This window comes from Rattus norvegicus, chromosome 14 (assembly GCF_036323735.1).
Source record: "Rattus norvegicus strain BN/NHsdMcwi chromosome 14, GRCr8, whole genome shotgun sequence".
Classification (NCBI taxonomy): Eukaryota; Metazoa; Chordata; class Mammalia; order Rodentia; family Muridae; genus Rattus; species Rattus norvegicus.
In genome coordinates this window covers 87,803,757-87,825,349 of record NC_086032.1, presented here as the reverse complement: position 1 = coordinate 87,825,349, position 21,593 = coordinate 87,803,757, and the positions used below count along the sequence as shown (strand labels likewise).

The window sequence follows — 21,593 nt, the reverse complement described above, 5'->3', positions numbered from 1 at the left end:
TGTATAAAGAGAGAGGCAGAGAAGGAGGGTTTTGCTAGGCAGAGAACAAAGATATGACAAGCGGAAGAACATGTGTGATATTGGGAGAAAGCGTTGGTTATTTGGAGATGATAAAAGTTCATTATGGCTTGAACACAGACCACACAATGATGGTGGAGAGAATGAAGAATATGGAATGATGTTGGGGCCAATCTGTCAAAAGATTTATGACGTAATTTCCTATTTAAGTGCAGACCATCTAAAAACCCAAAGGGCTATAAGGGACCTTTTGTTTTCTCTTGATCATGGTATAAATGGGGAAGCAGAATATCCCAGAACAAATGGGTGCTGGGATAGTTGTCTACTCATCACCTAATAGCAAACATGAGCTGGACTCTGTCTCCTTGACCTGATGCTAGATCACTTACATCCCTACTAATGGTGAACAAAGCAAAACTCCACACACCCCATGCCAGGGACCATCTGACTCTATCTCCTCCTCCCATGCAGCTGAGCTTGATGAGTGCCGAGCTCATCTACAAATACGCCCAGATGTTCCTTGCTCAAGGTCAAGTCTCCAGGAGGTTGCTGGTCGACGAAAAACTAAGAGTTGAATTTATCCTTCTCATCTCTGGAGTCTGGGAAGCTGCCAAAGAAGACGTGAGGGATGGGTACTATCTGCAAAAAGAAGGCATGAAGATCGTCTCTGACATGTTACTAGTAAGGTGTTCTGTCCACCACAGAAATGCAACCACAGGCCTGGGTGCAGCTCAGTGGTAGAACATGTGTTTGGGATGCACAAGACCCTTGGTTCTATCCCCAGCAGATACACACACACACACACACACACACACACACACACACACACACACACACACACACCACAACATACCACACATACATTCATACACCAAAGCAGCTTCTTCCCTTATCACTCAGTCGTTAGCCTGTATTTGTGTCCCTTTTCCAAGTGAAAATTAGGGTAAGATCCTAAAGAGTTGAGCTGTGGTTCTGGGAGGTAGCTCAGCGTTAGGAAATGTTCATTTAAAACGTTAAGAATTTTGTGACAGTAGTGTAGTATGTTCAGTGTTCTAATAGATTTTCATTGGGGATTTGGGGGACATACTTTTTATTCTGCTGAATGTTGTGAAATCACACAAATGATTGCTTGCATGCATTAACTTTAAAAGTAGCCTTGTTGATGTATGACTGCTTAAAAAAAAGCCCTAGATGTCTGTTTCAATCTTTTTCTGCTGCAATGATTTTGAGTCGTTTCAGATACTTTATTTTAATCTTACAAAATACCCAATGTTCTGAGGAAGCCATGAGTTTAGACGTTTTTCTCTCCTTCCCCCTGTCTTCTGTCCCACCCACCTAAGTTTGCTGATTTATTTAACTAACAGCTACCAAAACACTTTGGAAAATATGAAGCAAATAACACTATATTTTTTTGAATCTGCAAGTTGTCATCATTGTTTCTCTGCACATGTGAACATGTTTTGTATCTGAACCTGTACTAAAGCTTCAGGCTATTAGTATGACCTACTAGTCATATTCTCAAAGCTTTTCTTAGGAACTAGGAAGCACCAAGGAGCATAGCAATCTTTAAAAAAAACAAAACGTCAGTGAAGATGAACCAGAGAGCAGGAAAAGTCTACTGTGCATTTAGCTTTATTTCCTTTTATGTTCTGTATCCATTTGCTCGTTCACTTTGCAGGCATCCCGCTCACCATGACTTCTGTTTGCAGGCCTGTCTCTCCTTGAGCCCCAAGCATCAGATTCACATAAGCACCGGGCAGATGGAGTTCCAGACTCTTGTTCATCGTAGCCCTCAGAGCTCTATCCAGAACCTAGGCTTCATCCGGGTACATTTGCCCAATGACGTGGCCTTGCACAGTCCTACTCAAGAGGAAACACAAAGCCCATGCTACATCAGCCAGCTCACATTCTTCATGAAGAGTCCATATTCAGGGGAACAGGCTCCTGGGCAGGTACTGGACAATTGCCCATTAATTTATTTACTTTACATCCCAATCACAGCCCCTTTCCCCCTGGTGTCTCCTCCCAGTCACTACCTCATAGCCCCTCCCTCATACCCTTCCCCTTCTCCTCTGAGAAGAGGGAGTCTTCTCCTGGTTACCAACATACTCTGGCACATTGAGATACTGCAAAACTATGCACATCTTCTCCCACTGAGGCCAGACAAGATAGCCCAGCTAGGGGAAAAGGATCTACAGGTAGGCAAAAGAGTCATGGACAGCCCTGACTCCAGTATTTGGAGGACCTGCATGAAGACCTACGTATGTGCAGGGGGTCTAGGTGTAGCCCATGTATGCTTTTTTATTGGTGGTTCAGTTTCTGTGAGTCCCCAAGAGTGTAAGTTAGTTGACTCTGTTGTTGTTCTTGTGGAGTCTCTTTCGCTTCTGGGTCCCTCAGGCCTTCCTCCAACTCTCCCACAAGACTTCCTGAGCTCCTTCCAATGGTTAGCTATGGGTCTCTGCATCTGTTTCAGTCAGCTGCTGGATGGAGCCTCTAAGAGGACAGTTGTGCTAGGCCCCTGACTGCAAGCATAACAGAGTATCATTACTAGTGTTAGGCATTGGGTTTTGCCCATTGAATTGGTCTCAAGTTGGGCCAGTCATTGGTCCAGCTCCTTCTTTGTCTCTGAATTTCTTACATATAGGACAAATTTTGGGTCAAAGGCTTTGTGTGTGGGGTGGTGTCCTTATTCCTCTACTGGGAGTCCTGCTTGACTCTAGGAGGTGGCCACATCAGGCTCCATAACCCTCTCTGCTAGGAGTTTCAGTTAGTGTCACCCTCATAGACTCCCTGGAGCATCCCTGATCCTAGGTCTCCAACACTTCTCAAAGACACAACCCCACAGCATCCCTGCTGATTTCCTTTCACTCCCCAGGCCCTCTTGCCTGGGTTCTCCCTCCATTCTGATCCCACACCCCACTCTGTTCCTTTCCCCTTCCCCTCTCCCACCCAGTTCCCTTCCTCCATCTACCTCTAATGACTTTTATTTCCCCTTCTTAGTGAGATTCAAGCATCTTATCCTGGGCCCTCATTATTTAGCTTTTTTGAGTCTGGATTTAAGCATGGGTATACTGTAATTTATGGCTAATATCTACTTATAAGTGAATACATACACCATGCATGTACTTTTGGGTCTGGGTTACCTCACTCAGAATGATTATTTTCTGGTTCTATTCATTTGCCTGCAAATTTCATAATATCCTTGTTTTAACAGCTGAGTAGTATTCCATTGTACAAATGAACCACATTTTTAAATCCATTCCTTAGTTGAGGGACATTGTTTCCAGTTTCTAACTATTATGAACAAAGCTGTTATGAACATAGTTGAGAAAGGGTTCTTTAGGTAATGTGGATCATCTTTTAGATTTATGCCCAGGGGTAGTATAGCTGGGTTTTGAGATAGAACTATTCTCAATTTTCTGAGAAACCACCAAATTGATTTCCAGAGTGGTTGTAAAGCTTGCATTCACACCAGCCATAGAGAAGTGTTCTTACTCCACAGCCTCACCAGCATGGGCTACCACTTCAGTTTTTAATCTCAGATATTCTGATGAGTGTAAGATTCAGAGTTGTTTTGATTTGCACTTTCCTGATGACTAAGGACATTGAACATGTCTTTAACATTGGTTTTTTTTTTTTTTTTTTTTTTTTTGGACATTAGACATTCCTCTCTTGAGGATTCTCGGTTTAGCTCTTTACTCCATTTTTTAATTGAATTATTTGGTTTGTTGGTGTCTAACTTGAGTTCTTTATGTATTTTGGATATTAACCCCTTGTCAGATGTAGGGTTGGTGAAGAACTTTTCCTATTCTGTAGGCCGCTGTTTTGTCTTACTGATGGTATCCTTTGCCTTACAGAAGCTCTTCAGTTTCATGAGGTCCCATTTATTAATTGTTGAGCTTACTGACTGAGCTACTGGTGTTCTGTTTAAGTTGTCTCCTATACCAATGTGTTCAAGGATACTTCCCACTTTCCCTTCTATGAGGTTTAGGGTTTCTATTTTATGTTGAGATCTTTGATCCACTTGATTATGAATTTTGTGCAGGGTGATAAATATGGACCTATTGGTGTTATTCTACATGCAGACATCAAATTAGATCAGAACCATTTGTTGATGATGCTTTCTTTTTTCTCCATTGTATGGTTTTGCCTTCTTTGTCACAAATCAGGTATCCTTATGTGAGTGGGTTTATTTCTGGGTCTTTGATTCTATCCCATTGGTCAGCCCTTTTGTTTCTATATAAATACCATTCAGTCTTTATTATTATTGTTCCATATACAGGGATGTTGATACCTCCAGAAATTCTTTTTATTGTACAAGATTGTTTTAGATATCCTGGGTTTTTTTTGTATTTCCATATGAAGTTGAGAATTTTTCTTTCAAGGTCTATAAAGAATTGTGTTGAGGGTTTGATGGGAAGGAAGTGCACTGAATCTGTAGACTGCTTTTGGTAAGATGGCTATTTTTACTGTGTTAATCCTACCAATCCATGAGCATGGGAGATCTTTCCATCTTCTGTTTCTATTGTGGAATAGTGTGAAGAGTATTGGTATTATCTCTTTCTTGAAAGTCTGGTAGAATTTCACACTAAAACCTTTTGGGAGAGGGGCACTTTTAATTAGTTTCTATTCCCTTAGGGGTTATAGATATATTTAAATTGTTTAACTGATCTTGATTTAACTTTGATAAGTAGAGTCTATCCAGAGAATTCTCCGTTTCATTTATTTTTTTTAAATTTTTGTGGAATATGGGATTTTGAAGTAAGATCTAATGATTCTTTTGAATTTCCTCAGTTTCTGTTGTTACGTCCTCTTTTTCACTTCTGATTTTATTCATTTGAATGTTGTCTCCCAGCTTTTAGTTAGTTTGGCTAAAGGTTTGTCTACCTTGTTGTTTTTCTCGAAGAACCAACTCTTGGTTTAGTTGATTCTTTGTATTCTACTTTATTTATGTCAGCCCTGAGTTTTGTTATTTCCTAATGTCTACTCCTCTTGGGTGTGTTTGATTCTTTTTATTCTAGAGCTTTCAGGTATGCTGTTAAGTTGCTAATATGAATCTCTCCAAGTTCTTTATGAAGGCACTTAGTGCTATGAACTTTCCCCTTAGCACTGCTCTCATTACATCACATTTTCATTGTGTTCATTTTCATTGAATTCTAGAAAGTCTTTATTTCTTCTTGACCTAGTGCTCACCGAGGCGAGAGTTGTTCAGTTTCTATGTGTCTGTAGGCTTTCTGTTGTTTATGTTGTTGTTGGAGTCCAGCTTTAATCCATGGTGATCTGATAAGATGCAAGGGGTTATTTTAATCTCCTTTATCTGTTGAGGTTTGCTTTGTGACCAAGTATATGGTCAGTTTTGGAGAAAGTTCCATGAGGTGCTAAGAAGAAGATATAATCTTTTGTGTTTGCATGAAAGGTTCTGTAGACATCTGTTAGGTCCATTTGATTTATAACCTCTGTTATATTTCTGTTCATTATTTCTCTGTTTAGTTTTTGTTTTGATGACCTGTCCATTGATGTATCGTGTTTAATGTGCGATTTAAGCTTTAGTCATGTTTCTTTCATTAATGTGGCTGCCCTTATATTTGGAGCATAGATGTTCAGAATTGAGACAGTATCTTGGTGGATTTTTGCTTTGTTGAGTATAAAGTATCCTTCTCAATTTGTTTTGCTGACTTTTGGTTGAAAGCCTATTGTTTTTAAGTATTGGAATGGCTATTCCAGTTTGTTTCTTGGGCCCATTTACTTGGAAAACCCTTTTTTCCATCCCTTTCCTCTGAGGTGAGGCTTATTTTTGTTGCTGAGGTGTGTTTATTATATGCAGCAAAATGATGGATCCTTTTCATATATCTACTCTGTTAGCCTGTGTCTTTTTATTGGGAAATTGAGTCTACCGATGTTGAGACATGTTATTGATCAATAATTAATTTTTGTTATTTTGATGCTTGTGTGTGTGTGTGTGTTTCTCTTCTTTTTAATTTGCTGATGTAAAATTTATCATTTCTTGTGTTTTCCTCCTTATGTTGGAACTTTCCTTCTCATATCCTCTGTAGGGCTAGATATTTTTTAATTTGGTTTTGCCTTGAAATACCTTATTTTCTCTATCTATAGTGATTGAAAGTTTTGCTGAGTATATTACTCTATACTGACATCTCTGGTCTCTTGGGGTCTGCAAAATATTTGCTCAGGCCCTTCTGACTTATAGTTTCTGTGTTGAGAAGTCAGGTGTAATTCTGATAGGTCTGCCTTTATACATTACTTGGCCCTTTTCGGTAGCAGCTTTTAATAATCTATTTTTATTCTGTACATTTAATGTTTTGATTATTATGTGGTGGGAGGATTTCTTTTTCTGGTCCAATCTATTTGGTGTTCTGTAAACTTCTTATATATTTACAGGCATTTATTTATTTAGGTTAAGGAAATTTTCTTCTATAATTTTGTTGAAGATACTTTCTGGGCCTTTGAGCTGGAAATATTCTCTTTCTTCTATTCCTATTATTTTTAGGTTTGATCTTTTCATAGTGTTCCAAATTTTCTAAATGTTTTTTGCTAGAAACTTTTTAGATTTAGCATTTTCTTTGACTAGTGTATCAATTTTTTTCTTCTATTGTATCTTGTAAGCCTGAGAGTCTGTCTTCCATCTCTTATATTCTGTTGGTGATGCTTGCATGTGTAGTTTCTGTCCTCTTTCCAAGGTTTTCCACCTCCAGAATTGCCTTGGTTTGTGTTTTCTTTATTGCTTCTATTTCTATTCATAGTTCTTTACAGTTTTAATCATTTCTTTTACTTGTTTGAATGTATTTTTCTGCATTTCTTTAAGGGATTATCCATTTCCTTTTTAAGAGTCTCTATCATCTTCATAGTCTATCATTAGATTTAAGGTCATTTTCTTCTGCTTCAGGTGTGTTAGGATATGTAGGGTTGCTGTAGCAGGATAGCTGGGTTCTTGTCTAGCCTCTAGCCATCTATTTGTCCCTGGTGTTTGCATCCCTGGTAGTTCTTGATGGCAACAGGCTTCTGAGATTGCAGGTAGAGCTGGTTGTCCTGGGTAGCAGCTGGCTCCCAAGGATGCAAGCACAGCTGGTAGTCCCTGATGGCCTCAGGCCTCCAATTGTCCCAGATGACAGCAAACCTCCAGGGAGGCAGGCAAAACCGTAGCCAGTGGAATAGAACATGGCACACTTCTAATGGTGATTTCAAATTCTCAGTGACTTGACTTCCATGCAAAGAGAGAGAGAGAGAGAGAGAGAGAGAGAGAGAGAGAGAGAGAGAGAGAGAGTTAGCATGCTTGTTCATTGTCTTAGTTTCAAAAGACATGTCATTTGAAAGTGGCCAAAGATCACTTTTGATGTGTCTGAGGTGACAAACTGGTGGGAAATGTATTTTCTAGAAACAAGACCAGACAGACAAAGAGAAGACTTGCTAAACTATACCACAAAGGCACTGTGGGCAAGTCCAAGGGGGAATTGCTTGGTCTTACCTCACGAGCAATTTGTATGGAGTTCATTTCTAAACAGGTAGGCAGGCTTCTCACAATCGTGTTAATTAGAACAGCTTTCAGGACAAGTCATCCTTTTTGACACCAGCTGTTTGAACTCATTCATTTGACTCCATGGACCATTGGGAGTTAAGCTCTAGTTGTTTCCATAAGATGCTTCAAGTCTCTGAAGTCAGGCTCCAGGTGATGATGGCCTGATTGTCCAAGTATCAGAATTTCTGTTTTTATTTGTGTCTTTGTCTTTACAGATTTCTCCAGAAAAAAAAAATCTTAGCAGAACTAGGTCTCCTTGGTCTCTGATAAGTGGCTCCATCAGTATTCACCTCAGGGTTTTCTAATCTGAGTCAGGAAATGCAGGGCTGGGATGTGTAATGGAGGGGTTACCCCTCAGGCAGGTTTTATTGTTCTTAAAATCAACCTAGAGTTAAATCAGAACAAAATGTGACAAGGGGCTTCTGATGAGCCACTGGAGCTTTCTCTCCCTCCATACTAACAGAGTCGGGGGCTGGAGAGATGGCTCAGAGGTTGAGAGCATTGACTGCTCTTCCAGAGGTCCTGCGTTCAAATCCCAGCAACCACATGGTGGCTCACAACCATCTGTAACGAGATCTGATGCCCTCTTCTGGTGTGTTTGAAGACAGTGACAAGTGTACTCACACAAACATACTAACAGAGTATATGTGGGCCAACTCTGATTAGGGTTGCAGAAGTCAGGCAGAACTTTTCAGCTCTTTAAACTTTAATGGGACATCATCATTAGATGTGGATAATTTCAAAATCCACAAGTGCTTTTGGGTCTGTGGATCACATCGATCAGGAAAAACATAGAGGTAACAGGTACAACACTCTTTATGTCTCTGCCTTCTCTTACTTAGCTCAATGGATCTTCTTTCCCCCATCCTCCTTCTCTTTCTCCTTTTATTAAAAATAAGACAGGGTCTTACTACATAGCCATTGGAGTCACAGAGACACACCTGTCTCTGCCTCCTGGGACTCCAGGCTTGCACCAGCACACCCTTCCCAGGAACTAAAAAGTTATCATTTTAGCAAAAAAAAAAAAGAAAGAAAGAAAGAAAGGAAGGAAGGAAGGAAGGAAGGAAGGAAGGAAGAAAAAAGAAACATACAAAAAGCATTAAATCTCACTCCCACCTCACCCTCACAAAATCCATCAACCTACCTTGTTAAACTCATTTTGTTTGCACAGAACTGGAAAGACAGTATAGCTCCAATTACTTCCTGATTCATTCTCTCTCTCTCTCTCTCTCTCTCTCTCTCTCTCTCTCTCTCAGTTTGGGACAGGGTCTCTACAAAGCCCAGCTATCCTAGAAATCACTATATAGACCAGGATGGCCTCCAACTCACCGAGATTCATCTGCCTCTGCCTCCAAGGGAGTGTCAGGACTAAAGGTATATCCTGCCTCTCACTTTTGGGTCAACTGTTGGCTTTATTCATTCATTCGTTTGTTTGTTTGTTTATTGTTCCCCAAGTTGGGTGGTGTCATGAGCCCTTGGCTCTACAGCTGCAAGAGCAGAAGACCTATCCTCAGAGGACGACTGGAGACACCTGTGACTATAGAATTTGGGGAAGAAGACCACCTGGTAAAGATGGCTGTCCCGCTGCCTCTACTTCATTCAGGCTGGGCTGGCTGCTTCATAATGCACTTACTTCTCCCAAAACAAACTTGGCCTGACTTGCTTTCTTTCCATTGACAGCACAAGAAAAATCCAGCCATGTTTGTGTTGCTTCGGGATGAGGTGAATGTCCATCAGTTCACTGGACTTTCAGAAAACTCCCAGGAATCTTTACAGATACACATTGAATTCTCAAAGCCTGTTATAAGAGCCTTTCCCATCATACTGTTAGTAAGGTGTGTGAAGGTGGCAGCTACAGTGGAAGTGACATTACAACATGATGGGGTGTCCTGAAGGGGTTTTATGATCAAGAATGTCAAGACTGTATGTGTTTTAAAGGAATAATGAGGGTCATTGTCTAAAGAAATTATATATATGCATAGATATGTTTAAGTGTGTGTTGTACGTATGTGTATATATATGCACATGCATGTATACACTTAAAATTATTATACTTTTTTAAAAGCTTGGTTCCTACCTGTTGACTAGATTGTGAAACACCTGAGTTTCAGTTTTCCTATGGATGACTCCATTTTGAAGAAGTCTGATAACACAGACCTGAACCACAATTATTCTACTGTTCCCTCCATCACTTGTTTCTTTTCTCCTTTTTCTCCAGGAGTAAATGTGTTCAAATTTATACTCCCAAAGAGACTTAATAAATTAATCCTCTTTCTCGGTGACATTGAGTATGTGAGATTAGATTGGTCTCATTTAGTGGCTAGACTGTGTGGAAAGGCTATTGGAAACCCTTTGGACTCTGAGGCTGAAACAGTGTTAGAAGTCACCTTAGTGACTGACTGACAGGTGGGGAGGAGCAGTGTCTTCTGGGAGCAGCAGACCTGGGTCTTTCTGTCCTCAGAATCTCCACGTGTTTGGACACATGTTAGCTGTTCCACTGCACCTGCTTGACCAGTATCCCTCAACTGGCTGCAAAGGCCTCAGGAGCAAGGGTATGAGTTATGTCTGCTGCTCAGATAGGCTCCACACATAGCTGAGTCTCCATTCACTGGCTTGACTCTATCTGCCAAGGGAGCCGAGCCATTGGATATCTAAAGGTTTCTGTTTACCTAAAGAATCTGGATTTTTTTTTCACCTAATTTTTCAAAGTCACACACAAAAAGTAATTTCCTTATCTGACTATTTTGAGCCTCTCTTCTCTGCCTGCCAATTCCACACTCCCTGACAGTAGGGCGAAGCACTGGTGCAGATAAGTATACATTTGTCCTGCTCCGTGGCATACAGCCAGATGTTTGCTGTCACTCCATAAAGAAAGCTGGTTATTGTTCTCCTGAAGTAGATGTTGTTTGTTTTGTTTTGGGTTGTTTTGTTTTGTTTGTTTGTTCTTTACAGATATAAGGGATAAAGTATTACATGTGTGCATTGGGGGGGATATTAAGAGGCTGTATATCAGGGAATAACCCATGTTGGTTCTTTTTAGCCCTGATTATCTCCAGCTCTCCCTTTCTAGGACAAAGAATGTTTGTTACAAAGAACATAAGTATACACCGAGAAGAAAAGCTGCACCTCACAACATTATGTTTGCCCCTAGGTTCTCTGAGAAAGCCACACCTTCTGATTTTCTCATGAAGCAAGTCTACTTCTGGGATGAGCAGACTGTACAAATGTATGTACCTGCTGCCCCATGGAGAGGTCAGTGGATGCTAAGCCTTTGAACTCTCCATCCTCGTTATTTGCTGAGGACACACTGTGGCCTGTATGTGCATGTGTTTTTCTTCCTTTACTGCACCAACATCCAAGTCTGCACCACCATAAAACATTTTAAATGGTAAAATCAATAACATCAAAACATTTAATGGTAAACTTTATTAGCCTTATTTTAATTAAAATTATATAACACCCCCTCCTTATTTTTCTTCTATTCAATCCATCCTATGCTTCCTTTTACTCCCTCTTCAAATTATGGCCTTATTACTGTGTTGCACACACAAATACCAAAATATATAAATACAACATGCTCAGTCCACTTAATGGTGTGTGTGTGTGTGTGTGTGTGTGTGTGTGTGTGTGTGTGTGTGTGTGTTTTAAGGCAGACCACTGCTTGGTCCTGGATTACTAATTAGGTGGCTCCTCCCTGGGGAGGAGAGTGAGAGACCAATCCTCTCACTCTCGTTATTTATGAGTTGCCCGTGGTTCTGTCTCTAAGCATGAGGTCCTGTGAGATCGTCCCATTTCGGTATATCAGCTCTCTTGGGGTTGCACTTCTTCGGGTCTGGTGTAGGCAGCTGTGTTACTGAAGTAGCATGGGCTCTGCTTCCCTGCCACTGCTAAGAGACACAATAGCACAGTAGATTTTCTGCCCGTCCAGCTCTGACGGTCTTCCCAGCCATTCTTCTGCAGAGTTCCTTGAGCCTGAGGTTCAGGAACTGTGTTGTAAATGCATTGATTGGGCCTGGACACTCCACCATCACTTCTTCAATGCATCTTGACCAGTTGTGGATTTCTGTGATTGTCTCCATCTGTTGCAAAGAGAAGTTTCTTTGATGAGGAATGGTGGTCTCTTAGATGTGAGGCCATTGTTAGAAATCAATTCCTTATATCTGACTTTTAAGAGAAATCATTTACATATATAATTTAGCACTGGCCAATGTCACTACTTTAACATTTTAGATCTCTGGCTTATTCGTTATTGCATATTGTATGAAGAATAGTCCAAATATTATTCTTCTGTATATTTACTTCGCTTATTTATTTATCATGAGACTGTGTGGTGTAGTTTATGTTTTATGTGGTTTATGCACACATACATGGGCAGCTGTGCAAATCTCTGTGTGTGCCAAGAAAGAGAAAGATGTCTAGTGTCCTGCTCTATCCCTCTCCATCCTATTCCCTTGAGACAAGGTTTCTCTGTGAACCTGAGACTAGACCAGTGCCCAGCAAAGGTCAATGATCATCTTGTCTCCACTCCCCAGAACACTAGATTACAAGCAAATGTATGACCACATCAAACATTTTATGCAAGTTCTGGGGATTTGAACTCATGTCCTGATGCTTGTACAGCAAGCACTCTTATCCACTTGCCACGTCCCTATTAATTCCATAGTTTTACAAACAACTAATATCTAACTGTTCTCAAAGCATGTATTTAAAACTCTCAGGAGAAAACATCATATAAATGGAAATTAAGTGCTTTTATTTTTAAACATCAAACTTACCAAGAGATGATTGGCTAAACCCAATCCGTGTATTGTCTCCAGAAGCATAGTGTTTGACAAAGCGACTAATGGTCTGAGAAGAAGCAGAAGAGGCTTGAATGGGAGCGACAGAGGAGCTGAACTGTCTCCATTCACACCAGAGTGGAATGACCCCTTTGTTTGGGATGTCATGAAGGACTTAGAACATGGTGGCACTGGAAACACTATTTTTCTCCTAGGCACTTTGTCTCTTACAAATAAAAGTCTGGGCATGTTGAGTTCATTGGAAATTCCCCAAAGCAGGAAATGGCCAGAGTATGATGAACCTTTCAGTCCTTCTCTCTCTCTCTCTGTCCCCAGCTGCCCTCCCACTTGCATTGAGGATGGAGTATGCCCCTTACAAAGTTCATATGATTATTGATATTTTTCTTCTAGGAGCCAATGTGGGATACTTATCCCTATTAGATGCTGATTATGACAGGAAACCTCCAAATAAATATCTTGCTGGGGCTGTAAACTATACGGTGCATTTCCAGTGGATCCAATGTGTGTTTTGGGACAAGACAGAGTGGCGATCCGAAGGTCCCTGTCCACAGCCAGGAACTTCTCCTGAAAAAGTCAACTGCAGGTAGTGGTACACTACTGCTGGGGTAGCCTGGGAATTTTAACCACTGACTCCCCTTTCTTCTGCATTTGTTCCATTCACTAGGGTCTTCCATAAGCGATGTCCTCTTGTGAAAGTTGAGCCATCTTGATAGATGCTCGCCCAGTGGAATGGGCCTGCTACGCCCAGCTGCAAGTCAGTCTTGTGGCTGCCAAGGAAAGGTGCCGGTATCTGCTGGGCCTCTGGCCTGAGCCGCCTGTAATGCCTGGCACGGTGCAGGTAGTCAGTGCCCACTGCGAAATGAGTCAGCAAGTGAGGGGCACATGTGCTCACCAGATAGATGTCTTTGTGTAGATGCCTTGGCATCCTGCGACTGCATTTTGTAGCCAGGCAGGTGGATTCTCTACTGTTACAATCCCTGCCATCCCATATCCTTGTGTGCAAAGGAATTCTCTACCCAAGGGCATGATTTGACAGTTAGCTGCACCTGGAAAGAGAAGTCTCTTCATGGATATAGGCAGGCAGCCTTCCTGGTCGTTTTGGGATATCTGGGTCATATGGCTATAGTAAATGTTATTTATCACCCAGGCATAGACTTAACAATCTTATGATGGTTTGCTTCAGTCCAATCATTTGTGCTGCCCTTACCTTCTCAATGGCATAGAAATTCAGTAATTACTGGTATAGAAGGGTTCATCCATGCTAAGAACAGAGAAGCTACGAGGAGTTTTGTGTTGTGTTTGCCTGTTAGGGGTGAAACCTGTTCAAGTTGTACTAAGCTGGTGACATTTACATCCAATATTACCTTTTCTGTGTTGAATAGTTTTTATTCATTTAAAAAGCATTTGATCATATTAATCCCACATTACCCTCTCTTGTTAACCTCTCACTCCTGGTTCCCCTCCTGCCTTCAAATCATGTGTGTGTGTGTGTGTGTGTGTGTGTGTGTGTGTGTGTGTGTGCGTTTAATAAAAAATTTATAGAATATATTATGGCCAGGAGTTCTTCTCCTGCATCTCCTCCCACAACCCCCCATCTCCCCATTAATCCAACTCAAACTTTTCCTCCTTCTCTTTTGAAGGCAAACATTCCAATAAAAAAGCAAACAAACGAGAATAAAGTAAATAAATAAATAGCAAGAAGCACAACACACACACACACACACACACACACACACACACTCACACACCAATACACCACAAAACTGGAAAATGTAATACACACACACACAAGACATGTAAGATTTAAAAATGCCCAAAGACAACAAAATATTCAAACATACTATTGAGTTCATTTTATTTTGGCCATCTGTTGCTGGGCTTAACCCGTAAGTGTGCTTTATATGCCTAGTAAAACTCCACTGGAGAAAACTGGTTTTTCTTTGGTAAGTGGTTGTCAGTTGACCATAGCATCTTGGTTAGGGATGGAAGACAGTGTCCATCCACTCCCTTCTCAGCACTGGGACCACATCTGGCCTGAACCTGTGTAGATCCTGTGCATGTTTCCACCATCTCTGTGGGTTCCTATGAGCATCCGTCCTGTTGTGTCTGGAAGATTCTGTTTCCTGAGAGTTTTATGCCAGTAGCCACAGCTGCTGTGAGTCTATGATTCCAATGTCCATGTTATATCCAGAAGCTGGCATTTCAGAGGGTTCTGAGGCATCATCTGACTCCTCTCCGTCTTTATGACCCTCTTCGAACCTGAAGGAGGTTCTATAATTGTCCTGTTTAGAGTCAAGCACGTAACAGTCACTTTCTCAGCATTTTGATGAGTTCTGAGCTTCTGCATTAGTTCACTAAAAGTACACACTTCTCTGACCAAGGTTGAAAGCAACACTAATCTATGTCTATAAAAATGCATATTTGGAAGACAGTTTGACTACCCTATTTAGCAAAAGATCCATAGTACCTTCCTCTCTAGGGCCTGTAATACACACAGACAAAGGTGTTTTATCAGCTTTACAGACATATGTTCCCTATAATGAAGGAAGCCTCAAATCCAATCAGAAGCTATTGCTTACCTCTGAGGCAGTCCTGCCACTACCTCACCAGTGGGCATGCATTACCTAGCAAGTCAGTAGTAGATGGTGCAGGACCCACGGCTGGAGAGCATTGCTAATGATATTTCTTCCCCTACCCTCTGAATAACACCTTCCAGCACTATGATTGCTAGCCAGCAGGGAGCAAGCTTCCAGATGATTTTGCGTGTGTGTGTGTGTGTGTGTGTGTGTGTGTGTGTGTGTGTGTGTGTCCGTCCTATAATCTAACCATAGAGTGTCTTCAGCAATAGGATTTTTACCAGCTAGTTCTGGTGCATAACGAAGAGCAATGGTAGGAGTCTGTATTGTTTGGGGAGCTTCTGGAGACTCCACGGCCAATGAGTCATGAGGAGGTACACAAGCCGCACTAGGCACTTCTAGAAGCAGCATTACACACCCATGCACGCTTATTCAGGGTTCCTCACTTCAAAGTGTTTATTGTTACAGTATCTGTAGTTTATAAATAGCAAAATTCCATTTCTTCTTGTAAGTTCTTAGTTTTGGTTGACCCAACCCTTTACCTTTCCCTACACCTCCCGCTCCGCATTTGAACCTTTTCTCTCCTCTGACCCTCCCCACTTTCTTATGTGTTTACTTTCCCTCCCAAGACCTTTCCTGCAGCTGCCTCTCTCGGTTCTTCTCTTGCTTCCCAGCCTCTTCTGGCAACTCCTTGCTCCAACTGAATATGGAAATCTAAAAATTTTAAAACTAAAATCCATATGTGAAAGAGAACAAGACATTTGTTTTTCTGGGACTGGTTAAACTCATGCAAATAATATTTTCGGCGTCCACCCATTTCCTGCAAATTTAATTGTGTGTGTGTGTGTGTGTGTGTGTGTGTTGAGTAGAATTCCGTTGTGTACATGTACCACATCTTTATTATCCACCCATCAACCCATAGACATCCCATTCCCTGGCTATTGTGGGTAGAGCTACAATGAACACGGATATGCAGATATCTCTGTCAGAGACTCTAGAATTCTTTAAGTCTCTGCCCAGAGTAGTGTGGCTGGGTCATGTGGTAGTTCTACTTTTAGCCTTTTATTTTTATAGGTATAGTGTTTTACTTATAGAACTAATTTGGTGTAGGATTCCTCTCTATGTTTTTAAAATTAATCATTCCATTCCTTTACATCTCAAATGATATCCCGGTTACCCCTCCGCAAGCCCCCATCCCACAATCCCTCCATCCCACAAGCCCTCTCTCTTCCCTCCCCTCTGCCTCTATGAGGGTGTACCCCCACCCACCCACCGTCTCCCATACCATCCCTCCAGAATCCCCCTATGCTGGGGCATCAAACCTCTACAGTACCTAGGGCCTCCCCTCCCACTGATGTCAGACAAGTCCATCCTCTGCTACATATGTATCTGGAGCCATGGACACTCCATGTACACTCCTTGGTTGGTGATCTAATCCCTGGAATCCCTTGGAGTTCCAGCCAGATGATGTTCTTCCTGTGGGGTTGCAATCCCCCTCGGCCTTTTGAAAAATCTCTACACTGACAGTTATTGTACCAACTGCTCTTGCTACCAGTGGTGAATGAGGGCTCTCTCTTTCCTACAGCCTCCCCATCATTGATTGTGATTTGATTTCTTGATGGCAGTCATTCTGTCTGGTGGGATAGAATCTCGAAGTAGTTTGAATTTGCCATTCCCTGATGGCTAAGGATGCTAAACACTGTTGCAAATGTTCACTTGCATTTCCTCTTCATTCTCTGTCAGATTCATAGCCCACTTTTAATTGCGGGGTTTTTTAATTTCACGTTTAGAAAATTTTTTAGTTTCTTGTATTATCTAGATACTTCATTTTTCTACTTGATCTTTTTTATTTTTTCTTTTATTGAAAATAGATTCTTTTCTTATATAATACATCCTGATTATAGTTTATTCCTCCCTCCACTCCTCCTATTTCCTCTCTTTCCTCCAGATCCACTTCCTTTCTGTCTCTTATTAGAAAAAGACAGGGTTCTAAAAGATATCACCGAACATGACAAAATAAAACATAAGTTGAAGCAAAAACAGTCATACTGAAGTTAGAAACAGCAGCCCAACAGGAGAGAGGCGTCCTAAAAGCAGGCACAAGAGTCAGAGACTCCCTTGCTCTCATGATCAAGAGTCCCATAAAAAGATTATCTAAATATTAATCTTCTGCCAGATGACAATTGGCAAAGATTTTCTCCGTTGTGCAGACTGCCTCATCAATCAGTCGATAGTTTCATTTGCTGAACAGCTTTTTAATATCATTAGATTCCCTTTGTCTTATTTTCTGAGAAACTGGAGTCCCTTTTAGAAAGTCTTACATAGGCCTGTTTCTTACCGAATATCCTCTACCTTTTCCTCTACTGGTTTTAGAATCTCCAGGTTTAAATCTTTAATCCACTTGGAGTTGATTTTATTGAGGGAGAGAGATAATTACCTAGTTTCATCTTTCTACCTGTAGGTACCGAGCTTTTCCAGCACTATTTATTGAAGATGCTGTCTTCTTCAATGTGCATTTTTGGTATCTTTGTCAAAAATCAAGTGGCTGTAGTTCTATGGACTTATGTCTAAATTCTCTATTTCAACCCACTGGTTTCCATGTTTTGCGTGTGTGTGTGTGTGTGTGTGTGTGTGTGTGTGTGTGTGTGAAAATGCCACATTATTGTTATTACTATGGCTTTTAGTAGCCCTTTACAGTAATGTGGCGCCATGGGAAGTCACTGATAATATTGCAGTGTTTAGACATTCTCAGCTGTTAAATCATACATGAAAACAATCCTTTGTTCTCTCCTACACAGTACTCTTTCCCCTCCAAGAGCCAGAGTCACAAAGGAAGAATATGCAGAAACTATCTTCATGGTAATAAAGAGGAGGCAACTTTATGTTTTAAAAAATAGTATTTGCAGTTGTTGTCATGACAGGCTTAGCAATGATGGGTTATCTGTAAGACCAGGACAGGTGCTTAAGCAAAAGTCAGCCCACATGAGGCTCTAACCTGACTCTCAGGTGAGAACGTGCTGTGGTGAGTCTGCCTGTAGGGGGCAGTGTACTGCGCTGTCTGACATTTGAGGACAGTCTCCTGACTCCCAGTACCAGGCTTGAGGCTCTGTGTAGAACAGATAGTTACAAATGAAGACATGGCAAACTGGAGTACATCATACGATCAGAAAAACTAGCGTGTCTTTTTTTCCAACTTCTCATTGTCCCATCCCAAACATCTGGACCCAGCCTACATTACTTCTCATGTGCTTTCCCCTTCTAGCTACCATCGCCTTGCACCTTTCTCTGTCCTAAGAAGAAAGCTGAATGCCACTTTTCAAGTGAGCAGCGTTTCTGAGTTTCAGAGGTGAGAGTTCCTTTCTCTGAGGGAAAACATCATTCCATGTGCGCTGGTGACCACGTAAGAGATGCCCATGCTCTGCTGAGTCTCTACTTAACACTTATGTCACATGTTTGTTTTCTGGAGCACAGATATTAGGAATGCTAGTCTTCTCGTGTTCTGTTACCGCTGTTTATACTTTACAGCCACAGGTGGGAGCCTTATGAATACTGGGAAGCCGATATCTTTTTTACTTGTCAGCTTGGCTATATTTAAGTCTAGAGTGGGTCAATTATTACCAATTTAATTAATATCTACAGCAATAAAGAATGACCCTCAGTTTGCTCATACTCTCTTAGCCTCAGTTTTCAATAACAACCTCTACCCTATTTTAAATGGTAAGTTCAAAAGTTACCGTGTATTTGTAACTCCTGTCTCATAACAAACAACTGTATTTAGAGTATGGAAAATGAGTGTATTGAGGGAAAGCCACTTGGAATATTTCTTGCACTTATATTGGTAGAATATGAAACTGTCCTTCACTTATGCATGGTACTTAGTACATTAGTTGGTGGGCCTGATATGCAGTATCTTAGGTGGGCTTTTTATTTCTGTTAAGAAACACCATGACCATGCAACAATTATAAAGAAAGTATTTAATTGAGGCTGGCTTACAGTTCAGAGGTTTGGTCCATTATTGTCAGGCAAAAAGCCTGGTGGACATGGAGAGGTAGCTGAGAGTTCTACATCTGAATCTGCAGGTAGCAGAGAGAGAGAAAGAGCAGCATTGGGCCTAGAGCATTTGAAGTCTCAAAGTCCACCCCCAGTAACACACTCCAACAAGGCCACACCTCCTAATAGTGCCACTTTTTATGAACCTATGGGATCCATTGTCCTTCAAACCACCACAGGTAGCAAGTCAGTCATTAGTTACTAACAAAGGATGCTATGCCAGGGAAGATTTCCAGCCAACCGATTCTCAGGGCTTAGAGTACAGTGAGCCAGTCCTGGTTTCTGCAACACCAGTGCTATTTGTGCATAGACAAGGAGGAGCATGGCATGATGCTACTGCAGACAGAAAGTAGCAGCCAAAGTCACCCAAAGCACTGGTGACATCTGGGAGGTTCCAGGATGTAATGGAGGGAAAGAAAGGGTGAGCCGGAAATAGGAGGCTGTGAGTTCAAGATGCGTGCTTGAGAGCAAGTGTGATCTGACTCTGGTTCTGCTCTAGAAGAAGAAAGAAGAACTCTGGGGATCAAGCGCATATTCTAGTTCTTCAGTGGAGTAAGAGTAATGAGGCAGGAGACTAGAAAGGTAGCATTCCCACACAGCATAGTCCCTCTGAAATTTGTCAAATACAGATAAAGCCCAAGTCCCAGGTATGCTAAGGTTCTGGCTAGAGGGACTTTACATGGGTGACTCTCTGTGGGTCTACAGAGAGGAGGCGGCTGGGTATGAGCTCTCCTAGGCAAACTTGGTGCATCAGTAGCAGGGACCAGGTGAGTGTACGTTGCAGGTGGAGAGCAAGCAGCCTCCCTCACGGGAACATGACTGTGCAGAAGACGTACACTGGAGCATCTTGAGCTTCTGTCTTGCTCTGCTAGGAGGCAGCAGTAGGAGAACTGAAAGGCACATCAGTATTACAAAGCATGCCCCATATAGGGACATTCTTCTTTCTTTCCTTCTCTTCTTCCATTGTTTCATTCATACTAAGGATTAAACCCAGAGCCTCGCATATGCTAGGCAAGTACTCACTCTATCACTGAGCCATACACCCTAGCCCCGGCATTCTTTTTCAATTTCTGTCTAAGTTCATTGGGCCTGGCAGGGTCCAACTTTCTACCACCCCAGTTGGATCATCACAGACTCCTTGTGGCTTCAGTGTAGTTTGCAGGATGCCTGGCTGGCATTTGCCATGGGCAACTCTGCTTTCAGTCTCCTTCCACTCAAACAGGATGAGGTGTTTGGAAAATATGTCCATGACAACCAATGAGAGCTTGTGAATTATTAAAGTGCTAATCCGTCTTCCTGAATGCCAGTTCCCATGAGGAATTACTTTAATTTCTCTTCCTTTGTTTACAGTCACCCACACAACTTGCTTCCCAGTATTTTCAGTGTGTTTTTCTTGGTTCTTTATGGATTTTTGATGAGTAAAAGCAGCTGTGTAGATTGTCATAAGAAAAAGGATCCTGGTTGTATTTTTCTGGAAGAAGAAGCACTGCTTGGCCACCAGCTGTATGCAGTTGTCATTGACACTGGCTTCCGGTCACCAGCCAGATTTACCTCAAAGGTAATGTGAGCTCCTAGCAAAGCCTTTAGTGAGCTCTAAGGGTGTGGAGGGCCTGATAGTATGACAAGACAATAAGATGGTCCCCTGTCCTCCTGCATATTTGTAAGACAAAAGGCAGGGCCCTCGCTTCCTGCCCCCAGGATTCTCATTTCCCTTTCTGCCTTCAGGTAAAAAGCAGCTTCAGAGGTTTCTTCTGAGTGGAACTCTTCTGAACTGTGCTGTACTCCTCTGAGTTAACACTGAATGCCTGGCCCACACAGAGAAGGATCTAGCAAGAAAGGAGTAAGAGGTCCCTAGCCTAGCTTTTGGGCTAAGAGGGAACAGGCTAGGTTGGGAGTTGGAGGCTAAAGGCAGAGTTCCCTAGAGAAGCAAATGAATGATGAGGAGAGGAGGAGGACAAAGAAAGGCCACCCTAGCAGCCCACCCAGGCCAAAGTGGGCTATGGAAGAGAGGTCTGCAAGCGCAGAAACAAACTGATTCAGGACCATATGCTATCAATGTGCTCCTTCAAATACACCAGGAAGTCTGCATGTGTGCTTGATACATACTCCATTTTTCTCCAAAAACCATGTCTGCTTAATGGAAACCATAGGACCAGAGGCAGGGGAGTATGACCTTATCTAGAAGCCAGAAAATAGATCTGTGTGCCCTTGATATGCTTGTACAAAAAACAATGTAAAATAATTAGGCCCAATGAGTTAGACAAACTTGTTAGATTCATCATTGGTGTGAGGTGAACATACCACTCATCCACACAGGAGTCAGTGACTTTCATTCCACAGAAGTGGAAGCAACATCCCCCTCCTAGTGACAAAACATTGAGAACTTAAAGGTGAATTCATCTAACATATATAGGAGAAACAGGGAAAGAATTTGCTCAATATTTATAAAAGACCTAAATAAATAGATATCTTTATGCCATGGCCAACACAACTTCTTTCCCCTTGTAATAAATCTTTAGGAGTGATGGTAATGATGATAATGTGAATCAGTCTATTCCTATATGCATATGACTTGTCTTATTGGAGTTTGTTTTGCTTTCTTTTGAAAGGATTGTGAT

General features: G+C 41.7%; 1 protein-coding gene across 1 annotated transcript in view; it reads left to right on the top strand.

Annotated features, from left to right (window-relative positions):
• Pkd1l1 (polycystin 1 like 1, transient receptor potential channel interacting) overlaps positions 1–21,593 on the top strand; it is a 121,903-nt gene that overhangs the window by 63,298 nt on the left and 37,012 nt on the right. The window contains exons 23-30 of the mRNA XM_063273721.1: positions 490–699; positions 1,728–1,970; positions 9,005–9,115; positions 9,230–9,384; positions 10,701–10,801; positions 12,739–12,931; positions 18,187–18,270; positions 20,326–20,533. Of these exons, the coding sequence (XP_063129791.1) occupies positions 490–699; positions 1,728–1,970; positions 9,005–9,115; positions 9,230–9,384; positions 10,701–10,801; positions 12,739–12,931; positions 18,187–18,270; positions 20,326–20,533 (1,305 nt within the window). The remainder of the gene's footprint in view (positions 1–489; positions 700–1,727; positions 1,971–9,004; positions 9,116–9,229; positions 9,385–10,700; positions 10,802–12,738; positions 12,932–18,186; positions 18,271–20,325; positions 20,534–21,593) is intronic.